Source organism: Gobius niger (assembly GCF_951799975.1).
Source record: "Gobius niger genome assembly, chromosome: 17".
Lineage (NCBI taxonomy): Eukaryota > Metazoa > Chordata > Actinopteri > Gobiiformes > Gobiidae > Gobius > Gobius niger.
Window position 1 is genome coordinate 12215656 of NC_136868.1, and position 14156 is coordinate 12229811.

General features: G+C 42.5%; 2 protein-coding genes across 2 annotated transcripts in view; one reads left to right on the forward strand and one right to left on the reverse strand.

Annotated features, from left to right (window-relative positions):
• pdgfra (platelet-derived growth factor receptor, alpha polypeptide) overlaps positions 1–14156 on the forward strand; it is a 424693-nt gene that overhangs the window by 120603 nt on the left and 289934 nt on the right. The gene's annotated exons all lie outside the window — the stretch shown is intronic.
• Positions 1–14156, reverse strand: part of scfd2 (sec1 family domain containing 2) — a 168596-nt gene that overhangs the window by 80422 nt on the left and 74018 nt on the right. Inside the window, exon 5 of the mRNA XM_079574915.1 lies at positions 11572–11857. Coding sequence (XP_079431041.1) covers positions 11572–11857 — 286 coding nt within the window. The remainder of the gene's footprint in view (positions 1–11571; positions 11858–14156) is intronic.

The window sequence follows — 14156 nt, forward strand, 5'->3', positions numbered from 1 at the left end:
GCCTTTCCGCATACAACGATAAAACGCAGATTATCCGTAAAAAACAGGAACCCTCCTTCAGACGGTGTCAATATGAAGGACTGCTTATTAAGTTCTATATACATTTGGCCATTCTTCCATTGTGAGTTGATTGTATTGTGTGCATTACTGTATATACAAGATGCACCAGGGAATAGCAGTTATTGTTAGATGTATTTCCTCACTCTTCAACTCTATTTTAAAAATTACAGCAACTTCTTCCAATGCAATCACTTATATTTGAGTTACTATTCCATTACCTACATTATCTGAAGTGACAATAGTCTTTCTCGAGTACACATTTTAGTTGGACATCTCAGGACGGCTCTTCCTGTCACTACATGTAAACCTCACTGCTGCCTGGTTGCCATCAAAAGTAAAACTCAAAACAAATAGACGTTTTCCCCAGAGGAGTCCCAGGCAGACAGCGTCCCATCGTTGTGCGGGACCCCCACAATGACCCTCACTGCAGCGTGTGCAGGGGCCAAGGGTCCACTGTCCCGGGCCGGTCCCCAGTGAGCTGTGGTGACTGTGTGCGTCTGGTGTGGATTTCTGTTTTTTAAGTCCAAGTTTGAGAGTCCACGGGGGACAGTGATAGTATCCTTTTCCATGGTACAAGTTTACCTCCCGGTGGAATTATAAGTGGTTACGAGCTTTTTATGATGTGCATTTCCCGTCATAAATAAGTCGCAGAGGAAATCTCTGGTGAGTGCGAACACACTTCTACAAAGCAAACAGAGGTGTCAGCTCCACACAAAGGCAGCCCGACACGCAACTGCACAACACCACACTGCTGCTGGCGATATGCTGACAGAAATATGATAGTCCATATCTCCGACTGTCATTTGTAAATTCTATGCCCCTGTTTTTTTTCAGCTTGTCTATTGCGTCAACACAGGCTTAGAGTTAGATATGCCCCTGCATTTCTTGATAAAACCTATTTTAGTTATCCATTGGTTGCTGGATACATACAGTAACATGAGAATATATTTAGACAACAGATAAAAGCATGGCCAATAACAAGCCAAAGTTAGACAGAGCTGAGCCATGTCGAAGGTCAAATTATGAAACCACTTCTAATCCTAAAAAAAAACACCTGGAGTAGTATTTTTGCTCCATTCACACAGTTCACTTTGGTCATTTCTTCTCTACCTCAGCTTTTTTAACTTCTTAACCCCCGCTTGAACCAAGAACATTTTCTCGTGTTCTTCATTACTTTGTCATTACCCAAATGTAAAATAGCAACAAAAATGAGCTGAGAACAAGGATGATGCTTCAAAAACGTGAGGAAAAAGTAACCAAACGCCACAAAAGAGCAACAAAAAAGTGCTGAGAAGAAATTTCTAAAAAGGTTGTGACAATACGGCCAGAAAACGATCTGTTTAGATGAGTTGTGTAGTTATTAGCTTTCAAATGAGGAGTTACACTGGCCTATAGGCTGTAACCTTTTCCTGAACCCGTTCAGTCGGATCATCACGGTGCCATTGATTTGCCAGTATGTATCAGTTTGTTTTCTGTTTTATAATATGTCATTGTCCTAGTGACAATGAGACATGTAACGCATGGTCCAGGCCAATTCAATTGTTTCCAGTCAGCCACTCTTTACTGTTTTCTCTTTGCATTCATAACATTTCAAATTTGATAAAAATTAATGCTGAGGACACCAACGTCTTTAGGGCTCAATAAGGAATGCTACAGTATGTCCACTTTAAACAAAACAATTCAATGTTTTGATGCAGTTCCTTTAAATAATTAATACGCTTTATTATGTCCAGTGTGCGTAGGCCTGTCCGGCTGCTGGAAATCAGCCAAATCAGCTGGAGATAAAAGAGGAGGCGGCAGTCGCCAGAGGGTCTGCTCTGTGGGACAATTATAATCACTCATAGACTGTCCCATCTCACTTTAGATGTGGACAGAGATGCCTCATAGTCAACCAATTACTATGGAAACATCAACATGAATATCTGGCTATAATATGCTGCTGCATGCATTAAACAGTATGTACCTTAAACTGCAGTATTGTTGATGTCCTTTGTTGAAATAATAAAAAATAGGTAACTTTCGCACATAAAATGTTTGTTGCAAAATCATAATGTATTATTTTCCCAAAGAATGTGGCCTAATGCTCACTGTACATAATGTGTTCCATCATCACAAACTTCTAACTCACATGAAATGTCCAAAACTCTGTGCACAAAGTAAAGATATACATTACACTACGGAATAGAATAGTTTAAGTTCCATGTAAACTCGAAGTCCATTTTTACCCATGAACTTGAAAACCCAAAACATGTGGTTGTGTCTGTGCGTCCGTGGTTTTCCCATGAGCCCATGTGTGATGAGGTGATGTCTTCATGTGTGGAGAGAAGCCCTACAGAGGTGGAGCAGGTTCAGTGGAGCGCGGCGGGACAGTAGCTCCCGGCCTCTCTCTGCGTTGCACTGAGTGTGTGTGGTCGGGACAGCGCTGCAGTGGCCCGCGCCGGCACCAAGGGTCTGATGAGCCGCGCTTAATTAAACCTAAAGCCTCATGTCATCAGATCTGATCAAGTCAAAGTGGCAGAAACATGCTAACGGCTGCGATGGAGCCCCTCGGCCAGTGATGCTCTTATCACCACTTCAGGAAATACAGTGAACCGGGCTGTTCACTGCAAAACAGTCTCAAATGGTTTTTGTGAGTCACGTGACAAAAACACCACCCAAGCTTTTTTATTCTTACCAATACCGATACTGGGGTTTGAGTATGTGCCGATATCTGATATTTACCGATACCAAGAGACTTTCTTAAAAGTGTGAAACATTTGATTGACTCTTTTCTCCATTTTAAGATCAGATCATATTCTATTTTCATGATGTTACAGAACAATTATCAATTGTATCTATTGATGAACTCTTGGATAAACATTTAACAAGGATCACTGGACTTTTCTACACTAAATATCCTTGGGTATATGACAGGCTTTAGGATACATTAATATAAACATAAAAAATATGTTATATCAGTAATTTCTTAAACTTGGCTTCAGCAGAAATACTTTAGGTATTTCTATCATAGTTTCTGACCCAGCCTAGATTAGTTTTCGCTAGCATTAGCAAGCACCTGCTAGCTATAGCATACTGATGCTAACCGCGGCATTTTGCGTGGCGATCAAAAATAAGTTTGCGGAGGTTAAAACCAACTCACTTTACAATGATATACAGCATGCCCATATTCACTTAGATTTAAGTGGTAAAAGTTGTGTTTTAGGCGTTAGGGGCCAAAACTGGTATCGGTTCAGTATCAGATATTTGTAGCCGACACCCGATATTGTATTTTTTCCAGTATCGGCTCTGATACCCGATACCAGTATCGGATCGGAGCACAAAATGATTAGCAGCTGTAAATAACTTACAGATCGAAGATAAAAAGTCTGATGGCGACTGAAAGATGCAGTATAAATGCTTGAAACTTTCAGTGTGTATGGCAGGGCTGCTGGCCAAAACGTCAATTTGGTTTAAAAATGTTATTTCAAACTTTAAAAGATAGATATTGATCCGTTTCTTCCAACTTTAAATCTATGAAAAGCAACCTGTAATCCTCAATAGCGCAGATTGCCCTGCGTTACCATGGAGATCTGCAGCGATAAGCCAGTTTGAATAAATCGATAGTAATTTAACGTAAAGGTTCACATTTACAAATCGCATTTAATATCCTGTGAAAGTTTCATAAAATGTGTCTCCATAATGATTTAACAAGTGTGTCCTGTTACCCTGCAGATCAGACCTCTGTAAAGTTTGAGAACCACAGCCCTAAGCCTTATGCTCTCAGCCACACAAGCCTTCATGTAAAAGGCAAGAAGAGGAAGTGAAGAAAAGTCTGCAATTAAAAATAATGAGGACTAATTTCATAAGTGCAGTCTACCCGGGGAAATTTATTTAATCAGCTGCGATCATTAGAACAACTCACAGTCCGCTTCCTCTAACAAGCACCAGGACGGCTCACAGGCTATCGGCTGGTGGAGCGGCAGGGCCACAGGCAGGAGCTGGAGACACGGAAAAGAAAGTGAAGAAAAACAAAGAAAAAGAACAAGTTTCAGACTGTAAGTTGGTGGCTAGGGTTGTGCAGTGGGCTCTTTCATGTCCCGGGACAGGCCCGCGTTGCCGTGCCAACCCAAACAGAGGTACAAGGGAGGTCCGATTCTGAGGGCGCGCTGCTCTTCCCCGGGACCGAGCTGCACACCCCATTGACAGGATGAAAAACAAACCGAGGAGAGACTAAGACAAGGCAAAAACCACTGCGTTTCCACTTTTATATATAGAAGCTCTAATGTCCAGCTCCTCATCGCCAAAAAGACGTCCCTCATGTCAGACTCGAGCACGAGAAATGTCATTTGTTAAGCAGGACATCGCGTTAGCAACTGGTAAAAAATATGGACAGCAGACATTGCCTTTTGCACAGGGAGGGGAACCATGCGAATGCCAATGCAAATGCCAAAATAGAAAGCAGTTGTTTATAGATTGAAACCAGGAAGCCCCAAGATATGGCTACAACTTCAAGGATTTCCAAGTAATGCGCACCAAATGTTGGCTTTTGCGATGCTAAGACCGTGAGCACAGCAACAGGAGGAACGTGAAGTAAGTCGTCTGTCAGTATCTGTCACAGTGTGTTAGGCCTACGAATAACTGGACATTGTTCAGGCGAGTGCCACCCATCCCCACACACGGACAGAAGCATTGTGAAAGTCCCATTTCTTTGGGAAAACAAGATGACTCACAAGGCACAAGTTAAGTATATTAGACTATATTTGACTAGATAAGAACCTGTTAGGACAATATATTACAGTGAAAAGCTATTTTAGGGCTGATTTAATTTGTTTCACATGCTGATGAAAAAGGTTTAGGTGTTTGATGAGCATACAGTGCAGTGAACACTCCCCAAAATGTCAGCCAAAATGACTCAGTGCTTCTTTAGAATTCAACCATTTTACATTTTGATTCACTCCAGGAACCTGCGCTGATTTGCACTGATTTGGGGGATTTTTCATTCTCTCTCCATGACACACACTCTGATGCATCCTGATGACTGTGCGAGCAATAGGAAGAGCATTTGGCTTGGCTTTTCATCTTCTGGCGAAGCGCACGACATAATGATATAATAATCTCATGAGCTAGTTTGATTTTATACCGAATTTAACCGAGATCCGCCGTGCCAGACGGGAAACCCAAAATCCCGAAAGCAGTTTAACCAACATCACTGCAGCCATCGCCACAACTGAACCAGAGATTAAGAGTGAACCCCGGCGGTAACACACATCAAACGCGCCACCCATGTACAACGCAGAGAGCAGGGCAGCAGCCAATCGCAGGCAAGGATTCAGGGAAGCACTGGCCCCGTCGTCCAATCGCGGCGTTTGTTCCGTTTCCAAGACAATAACAAGCCACCGATTCTGACACTTTCCACATGTGGAGACCGCTGCGGTGGATTTGGTTTGAGAGACGATTTCCTACAGTCTGAAATAAGCAGCGCCTAATATAGGGTTAATACTGCCTCTTTCTAACAAAATACACAGGCAGAATAAAAATAAGAGGTCATGCGCTCACAGTATACACAAAAAGGGAGTAACTACTTGAGAAAGTTGATCTTCTAATGTTCTTAGTCAATAAATCATACTTATTATTACTGTAAATATGTATGTGCTGCTGCATGGACATGGATAGAGCATGTCAGGCGCAGTGCAAGTGAAGATTTGTCTTTATAGAGCACAAATGAAAGGGCAGGGTGTGAGAGACAGACAGGGCGGGGAAGTTACTTGGAAAAGCACTGGCTGGGTGGATGAAGATGTCCTTTAATATATAGTAGTATATAGTAGTAAAAAAGACTGGTATTTATGGGTGATACAAGCACTGACTTAATGTCGACTAGAAGAAGGTTTTCAAAAAGAACAAAATCAATTCACAAGGTCTTTCAAATTCTAAAATGAAGTGTTTTCTAAAGTCCATTTCACATTATGCACCAAGTGGGCAATGTGCTGAAATGTCATTGTTCAAATTACATTCATTAACCGGTGCAGGGGTTCCCAAAGTGGGTTTCGGCACCAATTAGGGGAGATGATTTCTTAAAAATTTACAATAGCAGCCAGATTGTGAATGTTTTGCACCTGAAATTATTATAAATGCTAATTTGGTGAATTTGTGGGTTGTAGCCTTAAAGGAACGGGCCACCATCTTTCCATACTTCCATTTGTTCTTACCTGAGCTTAGACGAGTTGATACATACCTGTTGAAGCTATAGGATTATACTGGGAGAGGCCAAATGCAAACAACTTCTCTGGTCTTTTTGCATGACTGAGGGCACACAGTTTTTCCATACTGTGATATTTTCTTACCTGAGCTTAGATGAGTTTTTACGTACCTGTCAGGTCTTTGTGCGTGCCTGTGGAAGAGCTTAGTCACTTCTAACTTCTCCTAACTGAGTTTCATTATTTCTTTATTTATTTTTACCTTTTGGACCCAAAAATACAATTAATAATTTCATATATTTCAATAATTCATAATAATTTGGAACGCAGTGTATACTGGGAGAGGCCAAATGCTAACAACATCTGTGTTCGTTTTGCGTGACTGAGGGCACGCACAAAGACCAGACAGGTACGTGTCAACTCATCCAAGCTCAGGTAAGAACATATATCTCAGTATGTAAAAATGGTGGCCTGTTCCTTTAAAAGTTTAGGAACCCCTGGTCTAGTGGAGGACACATATGGGAAAGGGACTAAATGGTCGCAGACTTGATTTAACTACTGAGTCGCTGATTTTGATGAATGATCGTCTACCTACAAACTGTGGAGGCCGGCAAAGAACTGACCGTGCCCAGTTTGCCTGAAATCGCCAAGAAGAAAAAGAACAAACAGATTTTGATTCCCAGTCCACATTTGGTCTCTTGGGTAAAACACTGCATCCACCTTTCTAGTGTCTATGTGAACATAATTGGAAGTACTTACCACAGTCGTACGAATTCAGTGTGAGGAGAATCTCACTCATATTTTATCTCTTTTTCAATTAATAGCAATGAAACGCAAATTAATGACACCTTTTCTTTGACACATTACACAGAGCACAAAAGTTTCCAAATGAACCTTTGATTGCAAGTCGGCTTTCTTTAATCTAAGAAACTGCTAATTAACTCGATTCGACTTCATTCGCAGTGATTGGTGTGACATTTCCCAGCTCCATAAAGCGCATAGTTAATTTACAATATTCTCTTGCTGATAATCTGATGCCGCTCGGGCCGGCAGCTCTGCAATCCAAATATGTTCAGACTGAAACAGGAAGCACGGCAGGTTAAATCCTTCCTCTGTAGCAGCAGTGTTATCCCGAAGACACTCACTAATTAACGTCCCAGGAGGAGGTAGTCTGGGAGTTCGGGGCGTACCATCCGCACCCGCCTCCTCTTTTTTGCTTATTGCCCTAACCTCGCTGCTCCGTGTTTGTGATAGATGTTATTTCGCTTGTATATTGTGCCGTATTTCTAAGCTCCCCACAGCTTACTGAAGCCAAGTGGAACTGAACAGAGGAATTAGTCTCGTTCTCAAGGCGGCCAGGTTTCATTGGGCGTCTGGCTTGCATTTGTTTAATTGGCGGAGAATGTCACAATCAATGTTTTGCTTTGGATGCTGCCCCCGCCTCATGTTACCTCTGAGCCAGGCCCTTCGCTGGCAGCCATAAAACTCTCGCACACACACAGTTCAGGGTGCGCTTTTAGAGAGTGACGAATGGTGGTTAAAAAGGTTGCTTATTTACTAATGCACACTGCTTCGAATTTGTAGCAGCACAAAACAGTGGCACAGCAGTTATGATCTCACGGCAAGGTAATGGGCTTGATGGGTATTGGGGCCTTATTGAGGATTCCTTCATGTACTCCATTACTACTACAAAAAAAAGATTCTGCATCTCAGTGGTACACTCCTGGTTAAACAAAGGTCAGGCTCATTAATTGGAAGGAAGAGCAGTATATTAGTGAGTCAAGCTGTTTGGCAACTGCCAGCAATTACTGTCCTTGGGCGAGGCACTTGACCCTCCTTAGCTGTCTGAATGTGCAATAGTAAATGTATCAAAAGTGTAAATGAGGGATGAAATAATATACTTCTTGTCCCAAAAAAAAGTCAACCTGGATCTTGGGTTTCTGCTGTTGTTCAGGTCTAGGTTCAGCAACATTATATAGGCCTAAGAATGAGCTCAGCACAACTAATGACCTGATCAGAACCAGTGATGGCTCTTTTCTTCCCTGATGGCAAGGGCATATTCCAAGATGACAATGCCATCATTGGGCGCAGATTATGAAAGAGCTGTTCAGGGAGCATGCATCATTTTCACCTTAACCCCATGAACGACCTTTGGGATGTGCTGGAGAGGGTTTTGTCCAATGGTCCGATCCGCTCATCATCACAACATGAATAAATCAATGATCTATGATAAATTGTATAAAATAAATAATCCATTCCGCCGACAGGCACATACATTTATATACAGTATACTGTGCAGAAAGTAAAGGTGATCCTAAAAATATTGTGTGACCTTTTTTTCCGGGAACTTCTTGAGTCAGGAAGTTTAAAACACAATGGACATGAATAATAATAATGGCTTACAATTGTATTGGGCTGTACAAGTATCACCAAGTTTTTTAAGCGCTGTAGTCAGTCAGTTCATTCACATCATGCTCAGCTGCCCTTGGGTTAGACTGACGGAGGCGAGGCTACCAGTCTGTGCCATCAGCCCCTCCGACCACCAACAACCACTCACTCACTACATTCATTATGGCCTATACATGTTTTTAGTGGTAGGGGAAACCAGAGTACCTGGAGGAAACCTATGCAGACACAGGGAGAACATGCAAACTCCCCAGAGAAAGGCCCCGTCCAGGTGGGAATCGAAACCGGGACCTTCTAGCTGTGAAGCACGAGCGCTAACCACTGTGCCACTTTGTCAATAGTGACAATATCACTTTAAATAGTCAATACAATATTGTATATCATATTGCAAAACAAAGTACTTTGAGAAATATATGATACTGAAGTAAATGCAATGTACTTGTTACTATAAACACTCCTGCACTTTGAGGTACCCATAAAGCAGGGCAGTGAACTCCTGACTTGCACACAATGTTATTCTTTCTGTCCACCTGGCACGCCACGACAGGCTAATTTCCAACCAGCGTGTTTATAAGAACGGCTTTTTAACATCGCAGAGAGCGCCTGCCAAGAGGGCCCCCCAATTTTCAACTGCACTTAGCCAAGTAGAGCAGGAAAGAGGGGAGACGCAGCAAGTAAAAGTTGGGGTTAAAAATAAGGGCTTCAGGGATCAACAATCTTTATTACAAAGTTTGAGCAACCCTATACGCTACACCAGCCAGAGAAGTGTGATACGGTTAAAGAAAAAACAAACACATAGGTATTATTTCAGGGTGTGGAGCTAAAAGTAGTGCTAATTATGAGCCGTGGTGGTGCAGGGAGGAGGCGGCGTACGCACAGGCTCAAGGTTAAAAGTGCTATTACTCCGGAGGTACAGCTGCGCGCGGTGAGGAGGTAGACACCATTCATCTTAAAGGGCTGGGCTTGATCCCCCTTTGCCACACGCTCCACCAGCCTGCGCATTACGGCTGTAGGGCACACCAATAAATGGCCAAATTAAACAAAAAGCTGGCTTGGGATGCTGTAAATCTGTAGTTTGTACTTTGAGAAACTGGAGAGTGAGGGAAAAGTAGGTGCACGAAACTACGCCGTGACATGCAGGTCAAAAAATACAGTGTGGGTTATCAGGAAAGTTGAGTTTACATGGCATGCTACTGAGAGAATCTTCACATTTACAATCAATAGGCCTAATCACAAAAGGGAGTACTGTAAGTTTACATTGTCAGTAAAGGTCCAAACTCATACAAAGGAAAACGAACCCCACCTTTCAAAGAGAAGAGCATCACAGTAACATCAGCAGCAGCAGTCTCAACAGAGATGCCCAGACTTCCCAATCCACACACACCTCCTCCAGCTGTTTTGGGGGGACCCCAAGGCGACACCAGGCCAGCTCGGAGACATAGTCCCACCAGCGTGCCCTGGGCCTTCCACAAGGCCTCTTCCCACTAGGACATGCCTGGAACACCTCGGACAAATAAGACTCTGCACCAGTTACATCGTTTTTAGCTTCAGTGCTGCATCCATTTATATTTACAAAATACAGGGTCAACTGCACGCTTCAGTTTCTTTTTTCAAATACATCCTATTCAAATAAATAGCCTATTACAAGGAGGAAATAGAACGATTCGTTGAGAGAAGAACTCTTTCGTTGAAAGAGTTATAGTGGCTGTGCGGTCAGTGTCCAAATATCCAATGCATATGGTTAGGAGTGTATGTCCCAATTTATGCTTCACAGTTTCTAGGAGAGGCATCAGCCACCCTTGATCTCCAGCCCAAACATGCAAATAAAGTCATAGTTAAGGAAAAATAAAACCACAACTCAGAGTGAACATGAGGTGGCCAGCCATGCTAATCAGCTAGAGGTACGTTTCAATGAATAAAAATGACAAACTTGAATAAATATAAACCACAATAACAGCCTCTTTCTCAAATTGTAGCATCCTCCCTCAATGAATGCTTATTCATATTCTCCTTGCATGACAGACTGTATCAGTGTCACACATTTTGAAAGGTGAACTCATTTCTCTTTCACACTTGTAGTAAAAAGTGCTGGCGTTCCCACAGATGCTTTGGCTGACACTCCCTGGCAGACGGCTCCGCATGTGGGCAGGTGTGACAGTGAGATAGAAAGGAGAGAGGTGAACGCTGTGTAAAACCTGGCTTTATCTGAACTGGAGGCACTGAGCGGAAACTCGGCAGCACCGTTCCAGCTTTCTGACTGTAATTCCTCTGCCCCTGGACCATCACAAAATCTGGCTGCCTCCGACTACGCTTTGGCAACGACGCTGGGAATTTTATCACAATAAATGTTCCATATCAATCCATTATGACGGAGATTATTGGTGAGGTTCAATAATTATTTACAAATTGGAGGTTATGGTTTAACAAGCCTGGCCAGCAATAATAGGCTTTAGATAAAGAATGATTTCAGCCCTTAAGACAAGTTAGACCTTTCAGGTTGAGCGTTTTCTTTAGATTACAGCTGAAACTATGGGGCCCAGGCAAACATTATAATCATTTATCAAACACATTTTACAGTAAAATGTCACTTATTACCTGATGTTCTTCAGAATGTATAATGCACCACACTCTCAACACATTGCTACAGTGAATAGCTAGACATAATGGTTTAAATATATAAGATTTTACTCTTTTAACAGTAAAGCCTGACTGTGATTAGTGTGAAGGAAAGAGCATCTATATTCAGATCAGAGGCGCTCAAGTACAGTTTGTAGCATGTTCTACCAATGTCACCAAAACATTCACCAAGCAGCCAACAATTTCACTACATTTTAAAGCTCTTAACAAACACTGAATAAGTAAGCAAACACGTCATGGATAAGCAGTGTTAAAATACACCAACAAAGGTGAGTACTGTCCATGCAGCTCTTACCTGTGAGCTTCTGCAGCAGTGGACTAAGCTCCGCCTCCTTCGTGATGACCAAAGTGAGAGCACCAATCAGCTCTCTCTCCAGCCGCTCTAGCTCCTCCTCATTATCCCGGTCTGTGGGCGTGGCCTCGTCTGCCAGGGAGTACAGGTAAACCAGCAGCAGGACCAGCTCATCCGGGCCGCACTCATCTGCCCCACGACCGGACCCAGGGACGCCCTCACCTTCTCTTGGCTTCATCAGGGGGAGCAGCTGCCGGAGCACCGACGGGAAATCGGCGTCTCCGAGGGCCTGAGGAGAAGAGAGAGGCAATCGTTAATCTATGAACAGGTTTAAAACTATATCATATATTTGGCATGAGAAAATGGGCGGCAAGGTAAGAAACAACACTTGAAAAATCCACTGCAAACTAATCTATACAAGAGTCAGATGGGGCTTGTTTCCTGTTGCTGTTATTAAATCCCATTAATCGCTATAATACTTTTCTCTGGTCTCATATCGATCATATTAGATGAAATTTACAATACAATTTTGCTTTTCTGTTGGGCATTTCTTCTCTTATGTGGAAAATAATCTTCTTGATACCTGATACTCTGGCTAATAACGTACTGTTACTATTAGGGACACAATAAAATTCACTTCATTATAAAATGTACACACACGAGATGCCAGCCAATTAGCACCGGCCTCTTTTATGAGAGTATGAGCTCATTTTCCATTAGCTAAGAACAGGGCTGAGATAAAGCACGTCTTAGTTCATTTTGGTTAGATTAATTCAACACCTTTTAACAAATGGATTCACTGCTTCAATTTGGGACTTTGTTTCAGGGCAATGAGTTAAAGCCACCAGTCATCACCAGAACATTTGCAAAACATAGGCCGGTCGCAGAACAAGAGTGAAGTCATCGTTCTATAAAACATGGGTGTGGAGTGAATGTCCGATACAAATGCAATAAAAAATAGGGAGAAAAATGGGGGAAACAGAGCACTGATGTCAGAGAGTAGGGAGTACAGCGGAGATTTGAGGGAAAACTATGTGATTTCTCTGGAAAGCTGTAAATCACATTGTTGATAATACCGCAACATGAGAGGTTCGGTGGCAGGTGTGCTCTTGCTTACATTGAATAGCTTCAGAATTCGTAATCATTTGGCTTTTCTTCACTAATCTTACGATGCTCAAAATAACTGTGCATTCTAGTGTGTGTGTTTACCCCCAGCCTTTCTTTAAAATAGAACTAAAGGAAGCAGTTTACATGATCTTTTTGCAGGGTTATGAGACTTTGAAGCATGAGGAGACTTTTTCTTTTCCAGATGCAGCAGCTTTAGGTTCACTGTAGCTGTATAAATGGAGCGTGTGTTGACAGAGGACATCATATTTGTGTTCAATAACACTACAAATGCCTGAGCGGTTATGTTAAAGTTTAATGAGGGTTTGGTCCCCACACACATTTGTTGTTGATCTAAAACCAAGACAAACAGACTGTCTGAGATGCAACACCAGAGCTTTGGGGTTCACAGGGGGATAAAGGGACTGAACTGAAGTTTTTCCCGAGAAGGACCAAAGCATGAATAAAGTTTAGGAACCACTGCAGTAGGCCAAATGCACGGAAATGAGATGATAAATTACATGAACAGACAAAATTTCTTTCTCACACAATGCAATACTGTATATAAACATTTATGGCGACGTGTTAACAAGCAGCAACCTCCCTCTCTCTTGGTACAGTTGCATTTTCTGCTTTTTTTTTCTGCGAACTGCATTTGTGGTTTCTGTTCTCCACATAGTGTTGCTAGATACTTTTGTACGTCTTTGCCGTTTATTGTGGAGGTTTGTGATTTTTTTACTCCAGAGTCCTTAAAGGGGCTGGATGCAAGATAGCCATTTTATACTCACTACTGCCACCTCAGGTCATACGTGTAACTGCACCTTCTATAATTACCTCGTGCATGACGGCAATTCGGACCCGAATGAACACCTTTTTGAGTGACAGTGCAGGATTTTAGAGGCAGTTGTGGTGGGACATTGCTGGAACATGTAGGGGGAGGAAATACATAATTTTTAAACTCTGTATAGTCCCTTTAATGTTCTGGAGGAAAGCAGCTTTTTAAAAGTAAATAAAGAGCTAGCTTATGAGCTAAAGACATTTGAGAACTACACAGTTCTTCTTCTGAAATACTGAAGAGGCACCATAAGCCTTCCACACCTGCAGCACAGGGGAGGCGACACAAAAGGTTCAAAAGGAAACAAGCAAGGGACAAACAAGGAGGTATCGGGGCAAGACTCACAGCTAAACCACAAATGCCATCTATCCGTACAATCGTTCTGGCTAATGGATGTTCACTGAAGAATAAAACAGATTAACTGCTAAGATAATGGTGAAAGACGGTTGTGGAGCGCAGGGAGCTGTACAGGAGGAAGAGGAAGGAGATGGAGGAGCTTAACAGTGCAGGACACCACGCTTTGAAACCGGGACAAACCCAGGAGGCGGTGCAATGTTTCAGAGGAGCACTGAAGGCAGCCAGCCAGGTTTCCTCTGGGTGCCACAGTTTCCACAGCCTCCAAAAACATGCTGTTCAGGTCGGCCCGGTG